Genomic DNA, 21,423 nt, shown 5'->3' on the forward strand with positions numbered 1-21,423 from the left:
GAGAGAGAACCTCATGTGGTGTGATAAAGGAAAGGTTCAAATCACTCCTTGTAACACTTTTGATAACTTCTCAAAAGCTGAAGAGTTTGTTCAAGAATTGTGGCCTGACTGTCCCTCTCCACTGCAGAAAGCTTGACTTAATAAAATTAAAGTCGTTCTATAACTGGGGTATATTTCATGTCCATTGATGATAATGATATTTTTTCTTTTATTTAACTATTTTCTTCAGAAATATCAAATTTTAATGATTAAAGGGAAAGCATATTATAGAATCAGGGTCTTTCAATAATGACTGAAAATCAATAAAGTTAGCATTATCTGTTTATTTATTTTAAAATTCCGAAACAGTAGACAAATAAAAAAAAAATATATATATATCTCAGTTTATTAATGTCCGCTAAAATTCTGTCAACTATATAAACACCCCCCTTCATCTAAATTGTGTGCCCCAAAACCATCTGACCAGCACATCAGTGGCGGACATTTTATATCTGTTCATTTAGAAGAATATTTTATCTGGAAATTCTCAACAGGTATATCAAATGATCGTCCACTCTGTTGGCTATACTGCCGAGCCTCAGCTTTCTGAAACCCTGCTCTAAAGAAATTTTGATACCAAATAATTAAACATTGAAAAGAAAGAATGAAATTAGAAATTAACTTTGGTTTGGACTCTGTTTGAATGTCTGCACAAATGTCATGAACTGTGACGTTGGCTCTGTTACAAAGAAAAGTAACATCTGTGTAACCACAGACTTCCTGCTGAAATGGCCTCTACATCCCTGTGACTTACTGAAGAAGTCTTCAGTGGAGGCTACACTTCCTTTTTAAATGTTGTGTAATGGTTCAAACAGTTTCCTGTGTAAATGTCACCGGGTTGTCAGACATCCTTTCTCTTGTACCAGTTTTGAAAATAATAAAAGTCTTACTGAAAGTTAGCTCGTTAGACATTCTTTGGTCCTGATCACTTGTTTTAAGTTTGATGTAGAAGAATTGAGCTTTGACCAATGTCTGGATTGTATTTTTATGTTTTACCATATTTAGAAGACAGGAATTCTCCCTGACCTCCTCCTGTATAACACAAGAAGGCTCTCGCTCTCTTGGGTAGCGTCTCTTTTTTGTTGTTCTGATCTCCGTAGATTAGACTCTTTTTATTTTTAATCTTTATTTCTTAATAGACATTTTTGTAGAGAGGGAAGTTTTTTGTCATGCTCAGCAGTCATTAGCGTCGTGCACTGAGGATTTTGATAACTCGTGTTCAGCTTTTAATAAAAACAGATTCTACATTCTACAATCAAAAAGACAGTTCCTGTAAGACTCTTCTCTGAACGCCGACTGCAACAGCCTCTCATCTAAAGGTTTGATCCTCCGGGAGGGTAGGTGGACAATGTGGGAATCATCTGATACTAAATGATCAAATTGGTGATCAGTTCTTCTACCTGACACATCTTTTGCTGATTTGACTGAATTATGTTTAACTGCTGGAAAACATTATATATCATATATATATATAATAATATATGGTCCAGGCAGTAGTGTAGTGTGATCAATCATTGGTCTCAGCTCTCAGTAAGCTGATGCAGATAGAATGTGTCCGACTTGATGGCGCCATTTTTATAGCCCTCCCCTGCGGACACCTGCAGCTCACGTTAGACTATCAAGTTGGCGAAAGTCAGCTGCCGTCATCTTGAGCACACTTATCGTTTGCCTGAAGTTTTCCTCTTCGCCCACGGCGGCTGCTTCCGGTTTGATTACCCTCACCAGCTCCACTTGCGGCCTCACGTGTCACTACCCCTTCCTTCACATAAACGCTCTGTTCGCCTATTTTCATACCACAAATCTGCCACTGAATTTATGGAACTGTTACACTGCTTCAACTGCACACAGCACATCAACTTGCCCACCATTTCCCATGGTCACATCCTCGACCTGGTCTGCTCCACTGGTCTCACATTAAATCATATTCCAACATTAACCTCCACATCTCAGACCATCTTGCAATCATAATGGACTTTAATATCCCCATTCCCACCCCCAAAAGTGCAGCGCAAAATCTCATTCAGAAACCTCAAGCTCATCAATCCCTCGTCTCTCTCAGCTTCACTCACCGGTGCAATTTTTAATTCCTCCCTCACATCTGGATCAGTCCCTACAACACTCAAAGTTGCAACTGTCACCCCCATCCTCAAGAAACCTGGTCTCAACCCCGACATCATGTCCAAATCCTGGAACGTGTTGTCGCTGCTCAAATTCAAACCCACCTCACCTCTAACAACCAGTTCGAACCATTTCAATCTGGATTCCGCTCACAACACAGCACTGAAAATAACCAATGACCTCCTCCTCTCCGCGGACTCCGGTCACCTCACCATCCTAATCATGCTCGACCTCACTGCACCTCCTCCACTGCTCCTTTGTCACCAGGTGTCCCCCAAGGTTCGGTGCTTGGTCCTCTCTTGTTCTACATCCTGCCACTCTGTAATATCATACGTAGATATGGTCTCCACTTCCACTGCTACGCCGATGACATCCAGATCTACATCTCCACCAAATCCATCACCACAGTTACCTCTGCAGCTCTGACCAGCTGCCTCACCAACATACAAACCTGGGTGCAAACCAACTTTTTACAGCTGAATTACAATAAATCTGACATGATCATCATCGGCCCCACATCACTCACAAAAAACACCAACAACTTTTGATCACCACATCAACCAAGTCACCAGGACTGCCTTCTTTCACCTCAAACATCGCCCGTCTCCGCCCATCACTCACCTTCTCTGCTGCTGAAACCCTGATCCACGCCTTCATTACATCCAGAACTGACTCCTGCAACAGCATCCTCTATGGTTCACCTGCCAAAGCCCTAAATAAACTTCAATATATCCAAAACTCCTGCTGTGTTGTGAGCGGAATCCAGATTGAAATGGTTCGAACTGGTTGTTAGAGGTGAGGTGGGTTTGAATTTGAGCAGCGACAACACGTTCCAGGATTTGGACATGATGTCGGGGTTGAGACCAGGTTTCTTGAGGATGGGGGTGACAGTTGCAACTTTGAGTGTTGTAGGGACTGATCCAGATGTGAGGGAGGAATTAAAAATTGCACTGGTGAGTGAACACTTTTTTCTAAAAATTAGGCACTTTAGTTTACTTAAATTTAGAATTTATTATTTGAATAGTTATTATTTATTATCCCTCCAGTTTGATGCGAAAACTGACTGAAATATTATTTGATTTGACAGTCCGTTGTTGACTAAAAACATGTGTTGATACAACTATAGGTTATAGTACTGAATGATAACGCAAGTTCGTCGTTTTGATGTTCCGGACCTTTGCTTCAGGAAATTTTCTCTAACTTTGAAATTGAATACCCCTGTCCTATGGCTTTAAGTATGGCCCTGCTTAACTCCTCTATTTCCACCAACGTATCTTGCTTTCCAGATAACCCTGTGGTTAGTTCTGGTACCAGTTTAGGAAGACTTTTAAATTTTGTTTCCGCGTGTACTTTACTGAAAAATCACTCATTCCAACCTGCACTATCTGATCCCACATTCTCTATCTGGCACAACAAAGGTCTCAAAACTTTCACAGATCTCTACAGGAACGGGACTTTTCGTAGCTTTGCAGATGTGTTGAGTGAATTTCAGCTTCCATCATCAAGTTAGACACTGCGCAAAATCATTGTTTCCTACATTTCCCTCCTCACCCTCAAGTCAACTATGGGATGATTTTCTCTGTCCTGCAGCTCACCTACCATTATAACCAAGGCTGCTTGGGAGGGCGAATTGAGGTTGACTCTGCAGGAAGCCTGGTGGGACGTTGCTCTTAACAAAATCCACACAAGCTCATCTTGTGCTCGTCTCTCTTTGATACACTAAGGTATTGTACAGGATTCATTTCTCCAAAGCACGTCTGTCACGGATCTATCCCACTGTCACTGATAGCTGTGATAAATGTCACGGCTCTCCCTGCAACCTAACCTACATGTTCTTCGCCTGCCCATGACTGTTTTCCTTCTGGCAAAACTATTTTGATCGCGTCTATTACCGTTAAACCCTCTCCCCATATTGCCATATTTGGTTATCTGGAGGATTATAACCGGTACAACTCAAACCAATTAGATATCTTGGCATTTGCTTCCTTATTAGCAAGACGCCGCCGTCTTTTCTATTGGAAATACACAAAGCCTCCCTCCAGCACTCCAGACAATTTTATTCTATTTTATTTTTCTTCTTCCTTTTTTCTGTTAAGATTTATAATATTATTTATATTATTAGTCTTTTAATTAATTAATAATTTTTTTGTATTGAGTTTGTACAAATGTATGATTATGTGTTCTAATCTAATCTATACAAAAAACAAGAATGGCACCCATTTTGTTGACTCATTGAGACATATGTAAAAACATTTTGCTTCTCTTTTTATAACTGGGGTTCTCATTGTATTGAAGTGTTTTTTCCTCCAATGTGCCAGTCTTTCAATAAAAATAATGAGGAAAAAAGAAAGGAAAAAAAAAAAAGAAGTTGAACCTTTATCCTCTTGGGGTGCTGCTGTACCCGTATGGCAGAATTAAAGCATTTGCCAACAACAAAACAAACAAGAAAACTAAAAGTAGGAGGCCCGAGTAAGGAGGGCTTGGTAAGACTAGATTTATGAACACAGAGGGGCCCTTTGTGAGGAGGCTGCAGCTCTGAAGCTCACACAGCACATGAAAATCAGTGCGCATGAGTTACAGTTTTTCTGGATTTCTTAAACACAATTCTTGAAAACTCTAAACACAAACCCATAACTTCTCACCATACGTCCTATTTTCAGGTCAAAATGAAGCTCTCTTCTTAAATCTCACTGAAAAACCAAACGTGGCCCTCAGAAACACACACACTCTACAAACAAACTGGTTATAAGTCATGTTGCTGAAGTTCTTCTCTCAGAAACATGTTCACATGATGAACACAACAAACAAACAACATCTTATTATTCCTGCGTGTCCTGAACACAACACACAAACAATCATTCGGCCCCAGAGTCCTCTCTCCTCCTCCTGACTCACACAGTTCCACAGTACTCATGACTATGACGTATATCTTTAAAACAGGAACCAGCTGTGGTTTATATAGCAGCACTCTGCCGGTGTTGGAGATCAGATCAGAGCTCACACCTCTCCAGAGCAGAGCAGACTGAGCAGAGACACTGAACACTTATAGTTTGTCTTTTTAATCGACATCATTCCTCATCTGACCATGGAAAAGAGAACCAACAGGAGAGTACACGATGAACATGTTGTTAAAAGTCAGCACTTGAAGCTGGATGATTTGATAGAGAAAGCTCGGAGAAAAGGGTTGTCAAGCAAATACCTTTACAAAGAAAACATCCCGGCTTCCCCTCAACCAGAGTTTCATGTGTCTCATCTGAAACACGACACAAACCAAACTGGACTAAGAGGCATCAAGACTGATGAAGGCTTCAGGAACCCAGGCAGAGGCTCTCTGCTGTGGTGGAGTCTGGCTGTGGGACCTGATGAGATAGCGTCAGCTGAGAGGAGGCTCCTGGAGACGACCTTCCCGGACCGGACGGAGGAGCAGGTCCAGATGCAGCAGAGCTTCCTGGAGAAGTTTACCACCTCCCCGGCCTTCAAGCAGACCTCCAGGCTGGGCTCGTACCGCTTCACCTTCCCCCTGGAGGAGGTGCTGAAGGCCTACAGACAGCAGGTACTGAGGGTCGGGTTATTTTCTGTCACAGCTGGTCTGTGATAAATAAAATTAAATAATGTAAAATAAAAATGAATGAGAATGAAAGATGAGACCTGATGTTCAAATATGGATATAACAGAAGACTTTTTTGTAGTTTAAGATTTTATTAATTTTCAGTCTACAATCATTTGACTCATAAATGTCTCATATTATCAATATTATACACTGAAACTTGCACACTAAAAAAGGGAGTGAAAACAAAAAAAGGAAACAGATCAGCACCTCAAATATTTCACAAATGTACCCACATTAACCCTTGAGACAGTTTCAGCTGCATCATATCGAAATCTTTGATTTCCCGTTTCAGTAGTTTAACCTGTTTAGTTTCACTATGATGTGTGCATAACACTGAATGAAGTGTTTCAATCAGTCAGAATGGCTCCACCTGCTGGGAAGCTACTGGTGTTGCATTTGTCTAGAACAGAAGAGTGTTGTACTGGAATGGTCACAAGAGTTTTGGCGTGAGCCCGCGAACACATCACGCTGCCTTCCTTCTATGTCGACTGTCTCCTGAACCTGCAGCTGCACAGCGTGTTAAAGTGACAGCAGATTATGTTAAAAAAGCCTCATCAAGAATTTATCAGCCCACAGAGAGAAAACTGCCGTCTTTGTCCTCAGGACGTTTACAGGACTGAGTTTTCCATTAAAACCTCTTTTACTGTCTCCAGTTTTGCAGCGGCGCTCAGCCCGTCATGCGGGTGTACGAGACCGTCCTGTACAAACAGGAAGTGATGTACGTTGTGCTGATCCACAGCCCAGCCAATCAGGAGCGGTTCTCTAAATATCCTTTGCTGACTGACGACCCAAACTCTGTCTGCACCTACAAAGACGGCTGCTTCATCTGGAGGCCTCAGGCCATGAGTGAGACACACAGGTAAGAACCAGAAACTCTGACACCTGAACTAACCACAGACACTCAACTCTCCCACATTTATTACAGACACTGAACTAACCGCAGATGCTGGTCTGTTTTGGTCAGGTATAAGTTTGTCTTGAGACAGGATGCGATGCAGATGGAAGCAGCAGAGGCAGAGCATCCTCAACAGTTTTATGTCTGGGATCATTTTGCCGTCGCCCTGCATGTGGATAAACAGGTACCCTCACTACTCATTGTTCTTCTCACCCTTTATTGACAGGCTGGATTGTTCTGGTGAAGGGTAGGGAAGTCCTAAAGCCGCCGAAATACTTGCTTAGACAGGCGTCTGCGATGCAAACGGCATTGTTCACATACTTTCCTGCGTACTTTGCGTGCACCTGGAGGATTAAACATGAGTCCACTAGGGGGCAGACCAGGACCTGACCATCCTCCTCAACAACCTTCAAATTTGCACATCGTAAACAAACCAAACATAGCGACACTGGAGTAGCTTGGGATTTTAAGACATCAGTACAATCTTGGTAATTATAAAAATAATAATAGTAAAATAATAAAATTAAATAAAATAAACTAGCTTTGGGAGTTTTACTGGAAACATCCCGCCATAAATCTCCTTTGTTCAGTCTGCTGCTGTCCTTCTTCTTTTGCTTTTAATGGCTGTTGGCAAACTGCATACCGCCACCAACTGTGCTACTGACCTGCCGGTCAGATCGACACACTGCCCCCACATTCATGTGCTGAACTGCATCTCGCAGACGTGTGGTGTTAATTTTTGACGTGGAACTCTGCTTCAGAGAAACTACACTTCACAGGAACTACACTTCACAGGAACTGCGCTTCAAAAGGAACTACACTTCAAAGGAACTGCGCTTCAAAAGGAAATACACTTCAGAGGAACTACGCTTGAAAGGAACTACACTTCAGAGGAACTACACTTCAAAGGAACTGCGCTTCAAAAGGAACTACACTTCAGAGGAACTACGCTTGAAAGGAACTACACTTCAGAGGAACTACACTTCAGAGGAACTACGCTTGAGTGGAACTACGCTTGAGTGGAACTACACTTCAAAGGAACTACACTTCAAAGGAACTGCGCTTCAAAAGGAAATACACTTCAGAGGAACTACGCTTGAAAGGAACTACACTTCAGAGGAACTACACTTCAAAGGAACTACACTTCAAAGGAACTACACTTCAAAGGAACTACACTTCAAAGGAACTGCGCTTCAAAAGGAAATACACTTCAGAGGAACTACGCTTGAAAGGAACTACACTTCAGAGGAACTACACTTCAAAGGAACTACACTTCAAAGGAACTACACTTCAAAGGAACTACACTTCAAAGGAACTGCGCTTCAAAAGGAAATACACTTCAGAGGAACTACGCTTGAAAGGAACTACACTTCAGAGGAACTACACTTCAAAAGGAACTACACTTCAGAGGAACTACGCTTGAAAGGAACTACACTTCAGAGGAACTACACTTCAAAGGAACTGCGCTTCAGTGGAACTACGCTTCAGTGGAACTGCGCTTCAGTGGAACTACACTTCAGTGGAACTACACTTCAGTGGAACTACACTTCAGTGGAACTACACTTCAGAGGAACTACGCTTCAGTGGAACTACACTTCAAAGGAACTACACTTCAAAGGAACTACGCTTCAGTGGAACTACACTTCAAAGGAACTACACTTCAAAGGAACTACGCTTCAAAAGGAACTACACTTCAGAGGAACTACGCTTCAGTGGAACTACGCTTCAAAAGGAACTACAGTGGAACTGTGCTTCAGTGGAACTACGCTTCAGTGGAACTACGCTTCAAAGGAACTACAGTGGAACTACGCTTCAAAGGAACTACAGTGGAACTACGCTTCAAAGGAACTACGCTACAGTGGAACTACGCTACAGTGGAACTACGCTACAGTGGAACTACGCTACAGTGGAACTACGCTACAGTGGAACTACGCTTCAAAGGAACTACGCTTCAAAGGAACTACGCTTCAGTGGAACTACGCTTCAAAGGAAATATGCTTCAGTGGAACTACGCTTCAAAGGAACTACGCTTCAAAGGAACTACGCTACAGTGGAACTACACTTCAAAGGAACTACGCTTCAAAGGAACTACGCTTCAAAGGAACTACGCTACAGTGGAACTACGCTTCAAAGGAAATACGCTTCAGTGGAACTACGCTTCAAAGGAACTACAGTGGAACTACGCTTCAAGGGAACGCAGGATATGCGTGGCAGCCATCTTGCGTACACCAACGCGTAGTTAAAAGAATGTATGTCCAGGCCTTAAAAGGGGCCTGCAGCTTCTGGTTCTGACTCAGTCACATTTCAGTGCACAGGTTGCTTTTGTCTCTAAAGCTGAAGATACACGGAGCAACTTTAAGAGCAATGGTGCTGGGCAACGCTGCTGTCAGTGGTAATTAATAAAGATTACTACCGTAATCCACCCGCTCTGCACCACCGCTATCCGTTGAAAACATAGACTTACCTCCAGCAACATTGCTCAAAAAGTTCCCCCATGTATCATCAGCTTAAGTGTCGCTGTGAGGTGGAAACTACAACAGATCCATCCTGACACACGTGTTTGGTTTTATGTGTACATGATGTCTGTCAATTTATTTTTGGTAAATTAAATAAAATTGTACTCACACAAACGCACACAAAAAAGAGAAATAAGTTGAAATAATGGAGTACATGTTACTGCAGTACAGAAGTAGATACTCATTCATCTTAGCATATCAATTCTGCTGTATTTACTGTTCCCTAACAATAACAGTAATGTGAGTTGCACCTAGCATGGCTGCTAACTAGGGGTGTGATGACACTCTTAAATCCACGAGACAATGTCAATCAGCTGGGCAGAGTTGATTGGCTCCGTGGGTTTATCTTGTGTGAAAAATTTAATTTGCATGAGTCTCATTAGACAGCTTTTTAGCTGACGAGAAATATCGTCACACTTTAATCTTGCAAGATCTCATCACACCCCTGCTGCTAACAGTCCAGTCCTGCACCCTCACAGCTTCTCACAGACCCTGCAGCTGTTCTGCTCGTCATCTTCTTATGTTCTTTTACTTTTTCCAGGTGCTGAACTTTGGCGCTGACCGGCTGAGAGAGAACCTCATGTGGTGTGATAAAGGAAATGTTCAAATCGCTGATAAAGGAAAGCCAATCTATCAAGAAAACATCACTTTTAATGATTTCCCAGAAGCTGAAGAGTTTGTTAAAACATTGTGGCCCGACAATCCCTCTCCGCTGAAGAAACCTTTACAGCTAAATTAAGGGCGGCTGTAGTAGTTTTATTGTTAGAAGATCATCCACCAATGTGAGCAAGACACTTAACCCGTTGCTGCTCCAGAGGTGTGCGAACTCTGACATACATATCCATTGTAAGTCCATTTGGATAAAAGCGTCAGCTTAATAAAAAAATGTAATGTAATGTCGTCCTATAATTAGGGTATATTTCATGATTATTGTTAATTAAAGTTTTTCTTTTTTCTTCAAAAAAAGATAATATTTTAGGGAAAATCATATTATAGAATCAGAGCATTGGCCTCAAAAAGTTGAAATGATCTGTTTATTTATTTAGGTTAAAAAACTCTGTTCCAGATTTTTAAAAAATATCTTAGTTTATTAATGTCCTCCTGTATAACAGAGGGACACAAGAAGGATCTCGCTCAATTTTTATATTTTTTAATAGCTATTTTTGAGGAGAAGTTTTTTTGTCATGCTCAGCTGTCATTAGGGTCGTGCACTGAGGATTTTGATAACTGGTGTTCAGCTTTAAATAAAAACAGATTGTACATTCTACAATCGAAAAGACAGTTCCTGTAAGACTCTTCTCTGAACACAAAGGTTTGAACCTCTGGGAGGAGGGGTGGACAATTTGGGAATCATCTGATACTACATGATCAAATTGGTGATCTGAAGTCTATACTATATGATCTGTTGCTGGTATAACTAAATTCTGTTTACTTGCTGGAAAATATTAATGAATGGTATTTGATATGCTATCTTTTCTAATTCAGTCAGGACAACTTTCTTCAAAGAACTGATATTTGCGCCATTGTAGTTATGTTTGGAGGTATGGCTCTGTTCTGGGTTCTCCCTGCCCTTCCACGTGAGAGCACCTCCCTGCCCATCCATGTGCCTACATGGAAAGCCCAGACAGAGACTAGCAGTAAAGAACCCGTACAGAACAGAGCAGGCATATGCCGAATTACATGATTAATCAGATACTAGATGGGCACTGAAATGTGGTATTAAACAGGCTGAAGACCGTGTTGTTTATTATCAGGCTGCTGCCTCTGCTGCTCTGTGTCGCCTCTTGCACACGAACACACACATGCAAGTGAAGTTAGCTCCAAACTACTCGAGATGATGACAGCTACCCTCGTTACTGTGGTACGTGCAATAAAACCTCACCAGTAAAAGACAATGCATCAGTTTAACAAGCATTACATGTAGAAGGTGTTATTTAATCTGCTCTTTCCACGTCTCCATCCTAACGCTAGTTTGGCAGTTAGCTAAATGTACAACGAGCTAAATTAAAAGCTGTCTGTAATTTAACTGTTTAGCTTAGATTGCCATGTAGCTTCAAATTGGCACATAGTTACCTGTGGTGATCACAGCAGAGAGAGATGGAAGGAATTTGCCAACGAATGCTAAGAGAGGAATCAGCTGAGCTGTCAGCTGAAGTAGCTGGTTTAAGATGGCTCCTATCAGCTGATGTGCTGGGATTGTGAGCTGAGCTTGACTTCGTTGCCTGCCTGAACCAACACTATGCTTGATATATCTGATTTGATTCATTACTAACACTAGGCTACTGAAGAATATTGGGATTGTTGTAAATGACTGTTGGATAAACATTTAATCACAGCATTTCACATTCAGTTATATTTAAGGTTTTGATATAAGTATTTATTTGAATTCCATAAGGAATTGGATCATATTGAATCTGTTGTTTGCTTTTACCTTAATTGTGTGCAGAGAAAACCACTTTATATAGCCTTCAGTGACCTCACGAAAGCTTTCGACCCTGTGAGCAGGGGTAACCTCTTCCAGATGGTTGCCCGGATAGGGTGCCCACCAAAACGTCTCCACATTCTCCAATCGTTCCACATCGACATGCCAGGTACCATCCAGTTTGATGGTTCCACCTCTGACCACTTCAAAATCTGTTGTGGTGTTAAGCAGGGGTGTGTGTTGGCACCCACCTTGTTTGGGATATTCGTTTCCCTTCTTCTGCGGCATGCTTTCGGAACATCAACTGAGGGGGTCTATCTGCACACTACAACTGCCGGCAAACTATTCGACCTCGCTCGATTGAAAGCTAAAACAAAGGTCAGACCACTCATCATCCAGGAAGCAGTGGTAGCACACTCCCAAGAGCAACTAAAAACCCTCATGGATCAGTTCATGATCGGTATGTCAGGACTTCAGCCTGACCATCAGTCTGAACAAAAGCAAGACAACTACTCACTGGAAGCTGGAAGAACTTTCACTTTCCACCATTACCGGCAACCTGTTACTCAACGCTGAACTAAGCAGCCGCATCGGAAAAGCAGCCTTTACTTTTGGGAAGCTCACAGCTAGGGTATGGGAAAACGGTTAACTCACAGCCCACATGAAGGTACAGGTGTATAGAGCTTGTGTCATCAGCACACTCCTGTATGGCAGTGGAACTTGGACCCCATATTGACATCAAGAGCGGAGGCTAAACAATTTTCCCTGCACTGCCTAAGGCGCATAATGGGCATCACCTGGAAGGACAGGATCACATACACTGCAGTCCTGGAGAGAGTTCAGCTTCCCAGTATGTACTCTCTCCTGAGACAGCGGCATCTCTGCTGGCTGGGTCATGTTTGGTGGATGGACCAATCCCTGAGGACATTCTCTATGCGGAGTTGTCATCTGGCGAGAGAACAATTGGCCGCCCACAGCTACGCTTCAAGGATGTCTGCAAGTACGATCTTAAGTCCTTCAACATTAACCCTACCAACTGGAAAAATGCAGCCCAGAACCGTCTTGAATGGCAGCATTCACTGCACAGTGTGCTGCTGACATACAAAACCACCTTGCTCATGATCGAGAAGCAAAGACAACTACAGGACACCATCAACAGCATCGAGACCGGCCTACACATGTCAAAGTCAAAGTCAAATTTATTTATAAAGCACATTTAAAACAACTTCTGCTGACCAAAGTGCTGTACACATGGAATAAATTAATCAGAATAAAATAACAAGATAATAAAATACAATAGAAATATAGAACATTAAAATAGTGGAACGGCCAATGTAACCTGCTTATTCTGTGTTGAAAGCTAAAGAGAACAGGTGTGTTTTTAGCCTGCTTTTAAATTGATCTACAGATTGTGCAGATCTAACATGAAGGGGTAGGCTTTTCCACAGCCGTGGTCCTGCCACTGAAAAGGCTCTGTCCCCTGGTGGTGAGCCTGCTTTTAGGGACACTCAAAAGGAGCTGGTCTGCTGGAGCATGTCAGAAAGCTAAGGTGGCGCAGTATCAGTCAAACATTTAAAAACTATTAATAAAATCTTAAAATGCACTCTAAAAGACACAGGGAGCCAGTGTAATGAGGCCAGCACGGGGGTGATGTGCTCCCTTTTTCTTTTTCCTGTCAGAAGCCGGGCAGCCGCATTTTGTAGCCCCTGGAGGCGGCGAAGAGAGCGCCGTTCAAGTCCGCAGTACAGCGAATTACAGTAGTCCAGCCGCGATGTGACAAAGGCATGGACTGCTCTCTCCAGGTCTTTCTTAGGGAGAGAGGGCTTGATTTTACTCAGTAGTCTTCAATGATAAAAGCTGCTTTTCAGCACTGCACTGACCTGCTTGTCAAACTTAAAACCACAGTCAAGAAGCACTCCTAGATTTTTTGTGCTTGGGCGAGAAAATGAAGCTAATGGGCCAATGGCACTGTCCCAGCCCTTCAGACAGTCTGTTTGCCCAATTTCAGTTTTGCTTTTATTCAGGCTTAAAGAGTCCATCCAGGACACAACCTCCTTAAGACAATCCTGTAGAGTTTTCATTGCAGAAAAGTAATTTGTGCTCAGTGGGAGGTAGACTTGTATATCATCTGCAAAACAATGAAATGCCACATTGTGCTTCTTAAAAATGGACCCGAGCAGAAGCATATACAGTGCAAATAAAACAGGGCTTAAAATTGCACCCTGAGGCAGGCCGAAATTTAGTGGCATTATTGAAGAGGAGTGCTCGCCGAGATGGACAGAGAAGCTTCTGTTGGATAAAAATGATTTGAACCCCTGAAGGGCAGTACCGTTAATGCCCGCATAATGCTCTAGGCGAGCTAAAAGTGTGGCATGGTCTACAGTGTCGAATGCCGCTGTTAAATATAAAAGCAACAGAACAGTAGATTTGCCTGAATCAGCAGCTAAAAACAAATCATTTAAAACTTTTAAGAGGGCTGTTTCTGTGCTATGCCGGGATTTAAAACCAGATTGGAATATTTCAGTGATTCCATTCTCATCAAGATGAGACTGTAGTTGGTCATATACAACTTTCTCCACAACTTCATACAGCAACGGTAGTTTAGAAATAGGTCTAAAATTTGATAACACTGTGGGATCAAGGTTAGTTTTTTTCAAAAGGGGCTGGACCACAGCATGTTTGAAGGCAGCCTGGAAGCAGCCAGACAACAGTGAAGAATTATTAAAATCCAAAATGAGAGGTCCAAGTGTCGGAAATACCTCTCAGTTTATTGTGCCCCCCCCCTTACTGTGAGATGACATTTACGCCCATGGCTGCAGCTATGTTGCTTTTAGTCTGGATTATGTGTTAACCTTCTTCTTATTTGTCCAATAGGCTATATATCTTCGTCTGTAAAACATGCCGCTCTGCTGCCAGTAGACTTGTCCATGTTTGCGATTGGTCATCTGCTGCTAACCCCCCTGGGTTGACTTAACCAACCAGTTGTTTTGTAAAAACTGAAGAATGTCCAGTGAATAAGGTAAAGGTTATGCAGCAGCTTATTACTACCCATATTTACATCTTTTGTTAGGCTGCGACCTCTAGTGGTGGGAGAAGTAAGGCAATGAACTACTATAAAGAGTGACAAAGACCATGTGAAGTTGTGGAGGAGTGGATGAGTCAAGTAAATTCAGGATTATCATTCAAGTGTCATTTGAATGAAGGTCAAAGGTGATGTGTTTTAAGTTAATTAACGTTCTGTAGATGAGTTAGGCTAACGTCACACACTTATTTAAACCCAAACCACCATCTTTTCCTAAATCGTACCCGTTTTGTTGCCTAAACCTAACCAAACTTTCACTGTTTCACGTTTACCACGTGTTAAACGTCATGTAACTTATAGAACGTTTAAGGTCCAGTCCTAGCCAACTCTCTGGCGTTTTGGGGAACAGTCATACACGTGGTTGACCTTTCCAACAGTGATGTTGTTTTGGGAAACTTGACAATTGACCTATTTTGTCGCGAAGAACAAGTATTGTGCAGTTGCTTGGCTTATTTTCCATGTGCCTTTCTGTTGAACAATTCAGCTGTAACATGCCATAAAAAGGCTGTGTTCAGATAACAAAAACTAATTTAGTTTAAATATCGATTCTGCTGCACCCATAATATAATGCTTTTACAAGAACAGGACACCAACACACATATACTGTAGGCTACATATTTGCTTTTTGATTAACAAAATCAGCATGAACACATTAAATCATAACGACACTTCCATTTAATCACATGGTCACAACACCAAATTGTATTCATTTCGTTAAGTGCAGATAGATTACAGTAGGCCTACTCTTATAACCAAATGGATAACAGCTAGCCTAAATCTCAGCAATGACTGGTAGTATCGGGGCCTTAAACCTTCTGGACTGTCTGCATGTGGTGCGACAGCCGGACAAACAGACACGAACAATGCCTGTTTGACTGCAGAGATCCATCTGTCTTTCTGCTTGTGCGTTAGCCGAGAATGCGCCTTCACTTGTCTGCTTTGCTTCATCTGCCTGTTTTTCAGCGGTGGTCTCTCTGTTCTCAGCTGTCTCCCTGCTGTTCTCGACAGGAACCCTCCTGCTCCAGCGGTCCTTCGTGGAAATCTCTGCACGTTTTGGACCCAGATTTCCATCTGACCTGGAGGGAGAGGGTTGATTCGCTGAGCACTCAAAATGGGAGAATTGCCACCCTGTCTTCTTCACCTCCTCCGTCCATCCTCTGCGGACAAGCCGGGCAGCGGTGAGGAAAGAGTCCGTCTGGCTGTGCAGCTTCTCCGGGGGGTCTGAGAGTAGAGGCCTAGACATGGCGGGCGTCGTACCGGGTCAGGATCGTACCGGGTCTCTGCCTTACTGTTGCCTTCCACCCCCTTGTTGTCCTGAGCCTCCACCACTGCTGGTTTAAGATACTAAAGCACCTGTAAGTTTAATTTTTAAAGCATTAGCATGAAATTAGAGGATATCATATATATATACGATCATATAAATGGCTCCCAGTTTATTTTTTCATGCTTTCCTTCTAATATTTCCTTTTTTTCATGGATAGAAATTTAACCCTTAAAAAACAATTAAATTTTTATTATGTATTATTAAAAGAGACACAAAGTACTCTTAGAAGCACTCACACCTCATAGACAACCTGTGCAACGTGCAGTGTTACTCAGAAATTGTAATATATTGCTAGTTACTTATTACTCCTTAAAATAGTAATAATATTACTTTACTTATTACTGGGTGATAAAAGTAACTAGTTACGTTACTATATTACTTTCTAGTGTTTCCCACAGAATGAGAGAGAGGGAGAGAGCAAGCAGAGGAGCTGCATAAATACATGCTGCACGAATATATAATGCATAAACATCACTAACACCCCCAAACAAAGCAGTCTTTCCCGACTTTTTAGCTACATCAGCAAGGAGTAGCCTATGTTTTTTTTTTTTTACAAACTGCACTCTGATGGTAACTTGTTTTAACAAGCGAGATAAAAGGTAACGCCCTGGTAATGGCCAATAGCTTTGGTTTAATATTTGATGTGATTACATTACTGTTTAAGTTGAGCATTACAAGAAATATTTTATTGCTTCTGAGTAAAGGGAATACTGCTGGTAAAAAACACATTATATCACATGTTATTGCACTTTTGTGTATATATAGCGGTATATTTAAATTAAATGTGCGCAGTAACAATGAAATGCCTAATTTTTATACAAATAAACAGTTTGATTGTAGCCTATTTCCCATCTTTGCGGAGCAAGACTTTTGTTTGAAAGGAATGAAAGGCCCATACAGACACTTGTTCCAAATATAGGCAGGGTGAGTTCAGTGATTTCAGCAAGTAAAAGTCCAGGCTATTGATTTAAATTTTACACAAATACAGTATCAATATCCAGCGGCTACTGAATTATCCCCAGCAATAATCTTGATCAAAAGAATTAAATATTACCACTGTCAGCTTCTAGTGAATGTATTTGGTACACAAACAGTTAACATCTCTTGTTCTCTACTGTGAGTCCAATGCATTTTTAATGTTTGAAAGATTATGTCCTTCTCTGCCTTACAGTGGTTTGGTCCGCTGTCTATCTTTTTAGACCATCAGCAACTATATATTTTTTTAATTCCCCCACTGGGAGATATTTTCTATAAACAGTGACATGAAATATCAGCCCTTGAGTCTGTGGGTTAGTGGCAGCAGTGTCCACCAGGGGGAGGCAGAGATCCTATAAAAGACCATCATAAGTGAGACCAATACAAGCAATGCAAACGTCAAAGGAGCAGTTTCTTGAAAGATCTCTGTGTTTAGTCATGTTTCAATGTTGGAAGGAACCAGCAAAGCTAAACTAACCTGTGGCTGCTGAAGCTGTTGTTGCAGAAGTGTGGAGAGACACTGACAGCAGCCACAGAGTCCAGGCTGAGGTGATGTGATAGCTGGAGGATGGATACCAGAGGCCCCTGGCTGCAGACGTGATAGCGGAAGATATAAAAAAGGTACATAATAAGAGGATGATGATGAAGAAGAAGAAGACACAGTAGTATGGCGACAGTCCCACATGAATGAATGCACATTTGTTGATCAGTCGAGATCCCAAAGATATCCGCCTGAAATTTTGCAAAATGTGTATATAATGATGCACAAGACATCAGAATATTTACATTTGATGTAACGGTGCAGCAATAACAAAACACGGAGGCACGGAGTTTAAATATTTCAGTGTAAACGTCATAAATGCTTCAATGAAGAGATGATACAAGACAATACAGAATATATATTCTATTTTCAGACAGTGTACAAAAATATTTATTCAACCTTTAAGCTGCTTAAAGGTTCAGTGTGTAAATTTTAGTGGCATCTAGTGGGGAGGTGCATTCACGTGCTCCTCGGATGGTCCCATTTCCCAAGTTGTGAAGTCGTTCTTCCAACTTCAGTGAGTGTTCATGCGCTCTCAGAATCAACATGGACGCTACTACAAAGATGTGTTGGATTAACATTATCAGAGCGTTTTAAAATTAAAAATTAATGTTTATATGCAATACGTGATTTGGGACGAATCACAAGTTTCTTACCATCAACCATGTTGTCCGCCATGTGTCTATGTCAATGATGTCAACAACTCAGCAACTCCTGTACCAACATTTTCTTCAACTTAACTTCAGATTCATCAGAGACCATATTTATAGAACGATTTTACACTGATGTGGAAGAATGTGGTATTTTGCTTTTAGAAAAGTCAAAGAAAAGAAAATACGTACTTTAAAATCAATGTATTCATTCTAATGCCAAAATTTCATATATGTAAATTCAGCAGAAAAAAAGTCTTTGCACCTTTTCTCCTTGAGGTTGTACATTATATAAATTTAATTTCTAAATCCAACAACAAAAAGGCTGTAAAACTCTTTTAATATCATTTGTACAGCATGTACACTTTAGTCCTGGTTTTGCAATTATAGGAGGAAAAGAATTCTGATTATTTCGACACCACATGCATGCACCATCAGTCATCGCTCGCCCTTCCTTTCCAAACGAGAAAACGAGGAAAAAAACTACTACTACGAATACTAACGTTACTTGTTCTCTTTCTACGTATTCAACGTAGTGACGAAACACGCTCTGTAGAGCAGTTTGTCCATTTGGGCAACTGTAGAAACAGTACACGCGGTGTATGTATATAGAAATGTCTCATTCGAAGGTAAAAACATAACAGTTCATTATGTATGGTCTTTATACACCACTGAAAACATAGTTATGGATATTACATTGCATTTCTATCAATAGATCCTTCTAAATATTACACACTGAATCTTTAAAGAGAAATACTAACAAGATGATAAAGGCTTAATTTCATGCATCAGCTCTGTTTAGCTTTTAGCAGCTTTCAGCCGATTGTTTCTAAAGCAGTTTGTCAAGTCTCGCCTCTCTCATCAACTCCCAAAATAAAACCATAGGCAGCGGATTAAAACAAACAAACTCACCCGATAAAATAATATAACTTAATATAGGTAATAATGGCTGCAGAAGCCAAGGGCTCACACAGCATCAGAGTCTTCATCTTTGTCTTATCTAGACAGATACATGCATACATCATACAAACATTTATCAAAGCCATGTATTAATAATGCAAACCGCTCCAGTTCCTGTATATTTACATCTAGCACGCATAAATAGACACAAGAAATAGTCACGTAGCTGTACCAGACTTCAGTGTGAGATCCTCTCAGGACCGACTGCTTCACCACTGCTCTCTCTATGTGACCCCCTCGCTCTTTGCTCTCTCTCTCTCTCTGTCTCTCTCTAGTTAGCCCACATTTAACATTTAACTGAGCCTTACTGGTACAAAGTACAGTTGAGAAAATATAGCCTACATTTATGTAGAAAATGGCAACGACATTTAATAAAAAAGGGAAAATGTATTCCACACAACTCTGCATTTGTAAAAGTAAGATGGTACAAGTTGGTTGTTACTTTATGGTTAACGTAAATACATATTAATGAGGGACAAAATAAAATGAACACCATGAAATATGGAGTCATGGAGTGTACCTTTATTGCCTCGTCCTGCCCTGTCCAAACTAATACAATTTAAATTAAAACACCAACATAATAGAAGCAAATCTGAAATGAAACAATCCCAACTCAAGGCCAACGCTTTTCCTTGAGATATAAAGGTCAATTTATACTTCTGCGTCGAATCTACTCCATACGTTTAGCCGCGTACCCTACGCTGTAGCCTCCCCAAAAATGTAACTGCACATTGCGGCGACACAGACCGCAAGAACTGTGATCGGTCAGCTTGGTAGCACCGCGTTTCCATCCTCTTCTGCCTCCACCGGTTCAACGGTCGTACATATCGTCTAGTTTCTGCGTTTTAGTAATTTCACTAAAAGTAACTGCTATTCAACATCGATCAGCTCCGACTCCAAAATAATCCGCTCAGATTGAGTCGCCACTGTTTGTAGTAGCCTACACCAACAAAGAAGAAGAAGAAACTCAACACAGTGGCGTTGTAACTGCAGAGCGACACAGACGCCAATGCAATAGTATAAATGCTCACAACAGCTGGTAGCCCACGCTGTCGACGCAGAAGTATAAATTGGCCTTACCTGTTCACATGTGAGTAGTAGCTGTGATGCTTTCATCCACAGCACTTTTAAAACTTCCCCTACAGCCTCAGAACGTCTTTTCCAGATGCAGCAGTGATAAACCCATTCAGAAAAACTATAGCCACCAAACGGTGTAGCATTTAGCAACTAAAGAGCCAGATATTTTTTCTTATGAGTTGGTGGAAACAAAGCTACAAGGACGGCGATGTTTCTACCTTTCTACTCCATGCTAGCTGTTTGCTAACATTAAGTTAATGAGATGTGTTGTGTTTACAGCATGTCACACTGCCCCTAAATGGCCAAAAAAAATAAATAAAATGCAGTTTTAAGCCAACATAATGAAAACATAAATACACCGTGCCTCGTGCTTCAAATAGCTTTTATTATGTCTCTTTAAAAACATAATTTACTTGTTGCAGAGCAATAGGGTATGAGCAGAGTTTTAAGGAGACAGAGTTGTAGTAGCTGCTTCATGCATCATTTTGTTAAAATTAATCTTAGAATCTTCCTGTTTTTTCACTCACACACTCATTTGGCTTCTTGCTGAACTCAGACACCTCTGAGAAATACTTTTAGGGATTCAGTACAAAGGTTCTGGATTATGTTGACAGATTGTTGAACAGATATGTTGATAGACTCTAACCTCAGTCTAAAGGGCTGCTGCTCAGCTGTCTGTTTGCTCTGATCAGACATTTCCTGCCCGGGTCTTCACCTCTTGAGTTCAGCAGGTTGATCTGCTGTGCACAAAGCAGGAGCATCAACACCGGGGTTTTAATTTAGATCTGTGTTTCTGTGACGTCATTTTGAATAACCAGGCCATGCAACGTGTTCAAGAAGTCGTGGCCTGTATGTGTGGTTCAATATGTACTTTGGACGTCATGCAAGTTATTTGCAAATTATCTGCCTGTTGCAACAGGACAGAGCCGTAGTGACCTATGTAACATTTTAACATTTTATATCCACTGCATTGAATTCTGTTAGTATGTTTGCTGCAAGTATGAAGATACAAGTCAAGAGCGTGAGGCTGTTATTGTCTCGACTATTTCAACTATTTAAGAAATTCCTTGAAATGAGTAAATCTAAAAATATTGAATTGAGCCCAAAATATAATAATTTCTTTCCTCTCAATTGTTTATTTAATGATTATTAAATTTAAATAAAAGTTGACCTCCTTTACATTGAATTGATGATTTAAGTTTATTTTGAATCAA

At 41.2% G+C, this 21,423-nt stretch overlaps 2 protein-coding genes and 1 long non-coding RNA gene across 3 annotated transcripts in view; 1 reads left to right on the top strand and 2 right to left on the bottom strand.

Moving 5' to 3' along the window:
* Positions 1-2,844, bottom strand: part of LOC123963048 (histone H1.M6.2-like) — a 7,521-nt gene extending 4,677 nt beyond the window's left edge. Inside the window, exon 1 of the mRNA XM_046039569.1 lies at positions 2,727-2,844. Coding sequence (XP_045895525.1) covers positions 2,727-2,844 — 118 coding nt within the window. The remainder of the gene's footprint in view (positions 1-2,726) is intronic.
* A 2,149-nt stretch (positions 2,845-4,993) lies between these two features.
* Positions 4,994-10,459, top strand: LOC123962930. The gene is made up of 4 exons (XM_046039436.1): positions 4,994-5,710; positions 6,421-6,626; positions 6,732-6,846; positions 9,720-10,459. The coding sequence occupies exons 1-4, from the start codon at positions 5,243-5,245 to the stop codon at positions 9,915-9,917; spliced, it is 987 nt and encodes a 328-aa protein (XP_045895392.1). The 5' UTR covers positions 4,994-5,242; the 3' UTR covers positions 9,918-10,459.
* A 4,824-nt stretch (positions 10,460-15,283) lies between these two features.
* LOC123962955 lies at positions 15,284-17,678 on the bottom strand. Its single transcript, XR_006823111.1, has 2 exons — positions 17,460-17,678; positions 15,284-16,035 (listed from the first exon to the last, which is right to left on the bottom strand). It is a non-coding gene; the product is annotated as an uncharacterized LOC123962955 (long non-coding RNA).
* Between the last annotated feature and the right edge of the window lie 3,745 nt (positions 17,679-21,423).

This window comes from Micropterus dolomieu, linkage group LG23 (assembly GCF_021292245.1).
Source record: "Micropterus dolomieu isolate WLL.071019.BEF.003 ecotype Adirondacks linkage group LG23, ASM2129224v1, whole genome shotgun sequence".
NCBI classification, from domain to species: Eukaryota; Metazoa; Chordata; class Actinopteri; order Centrarchiformes; family Centrarchidae; genus Micropterus; species Micropterus dolomieu.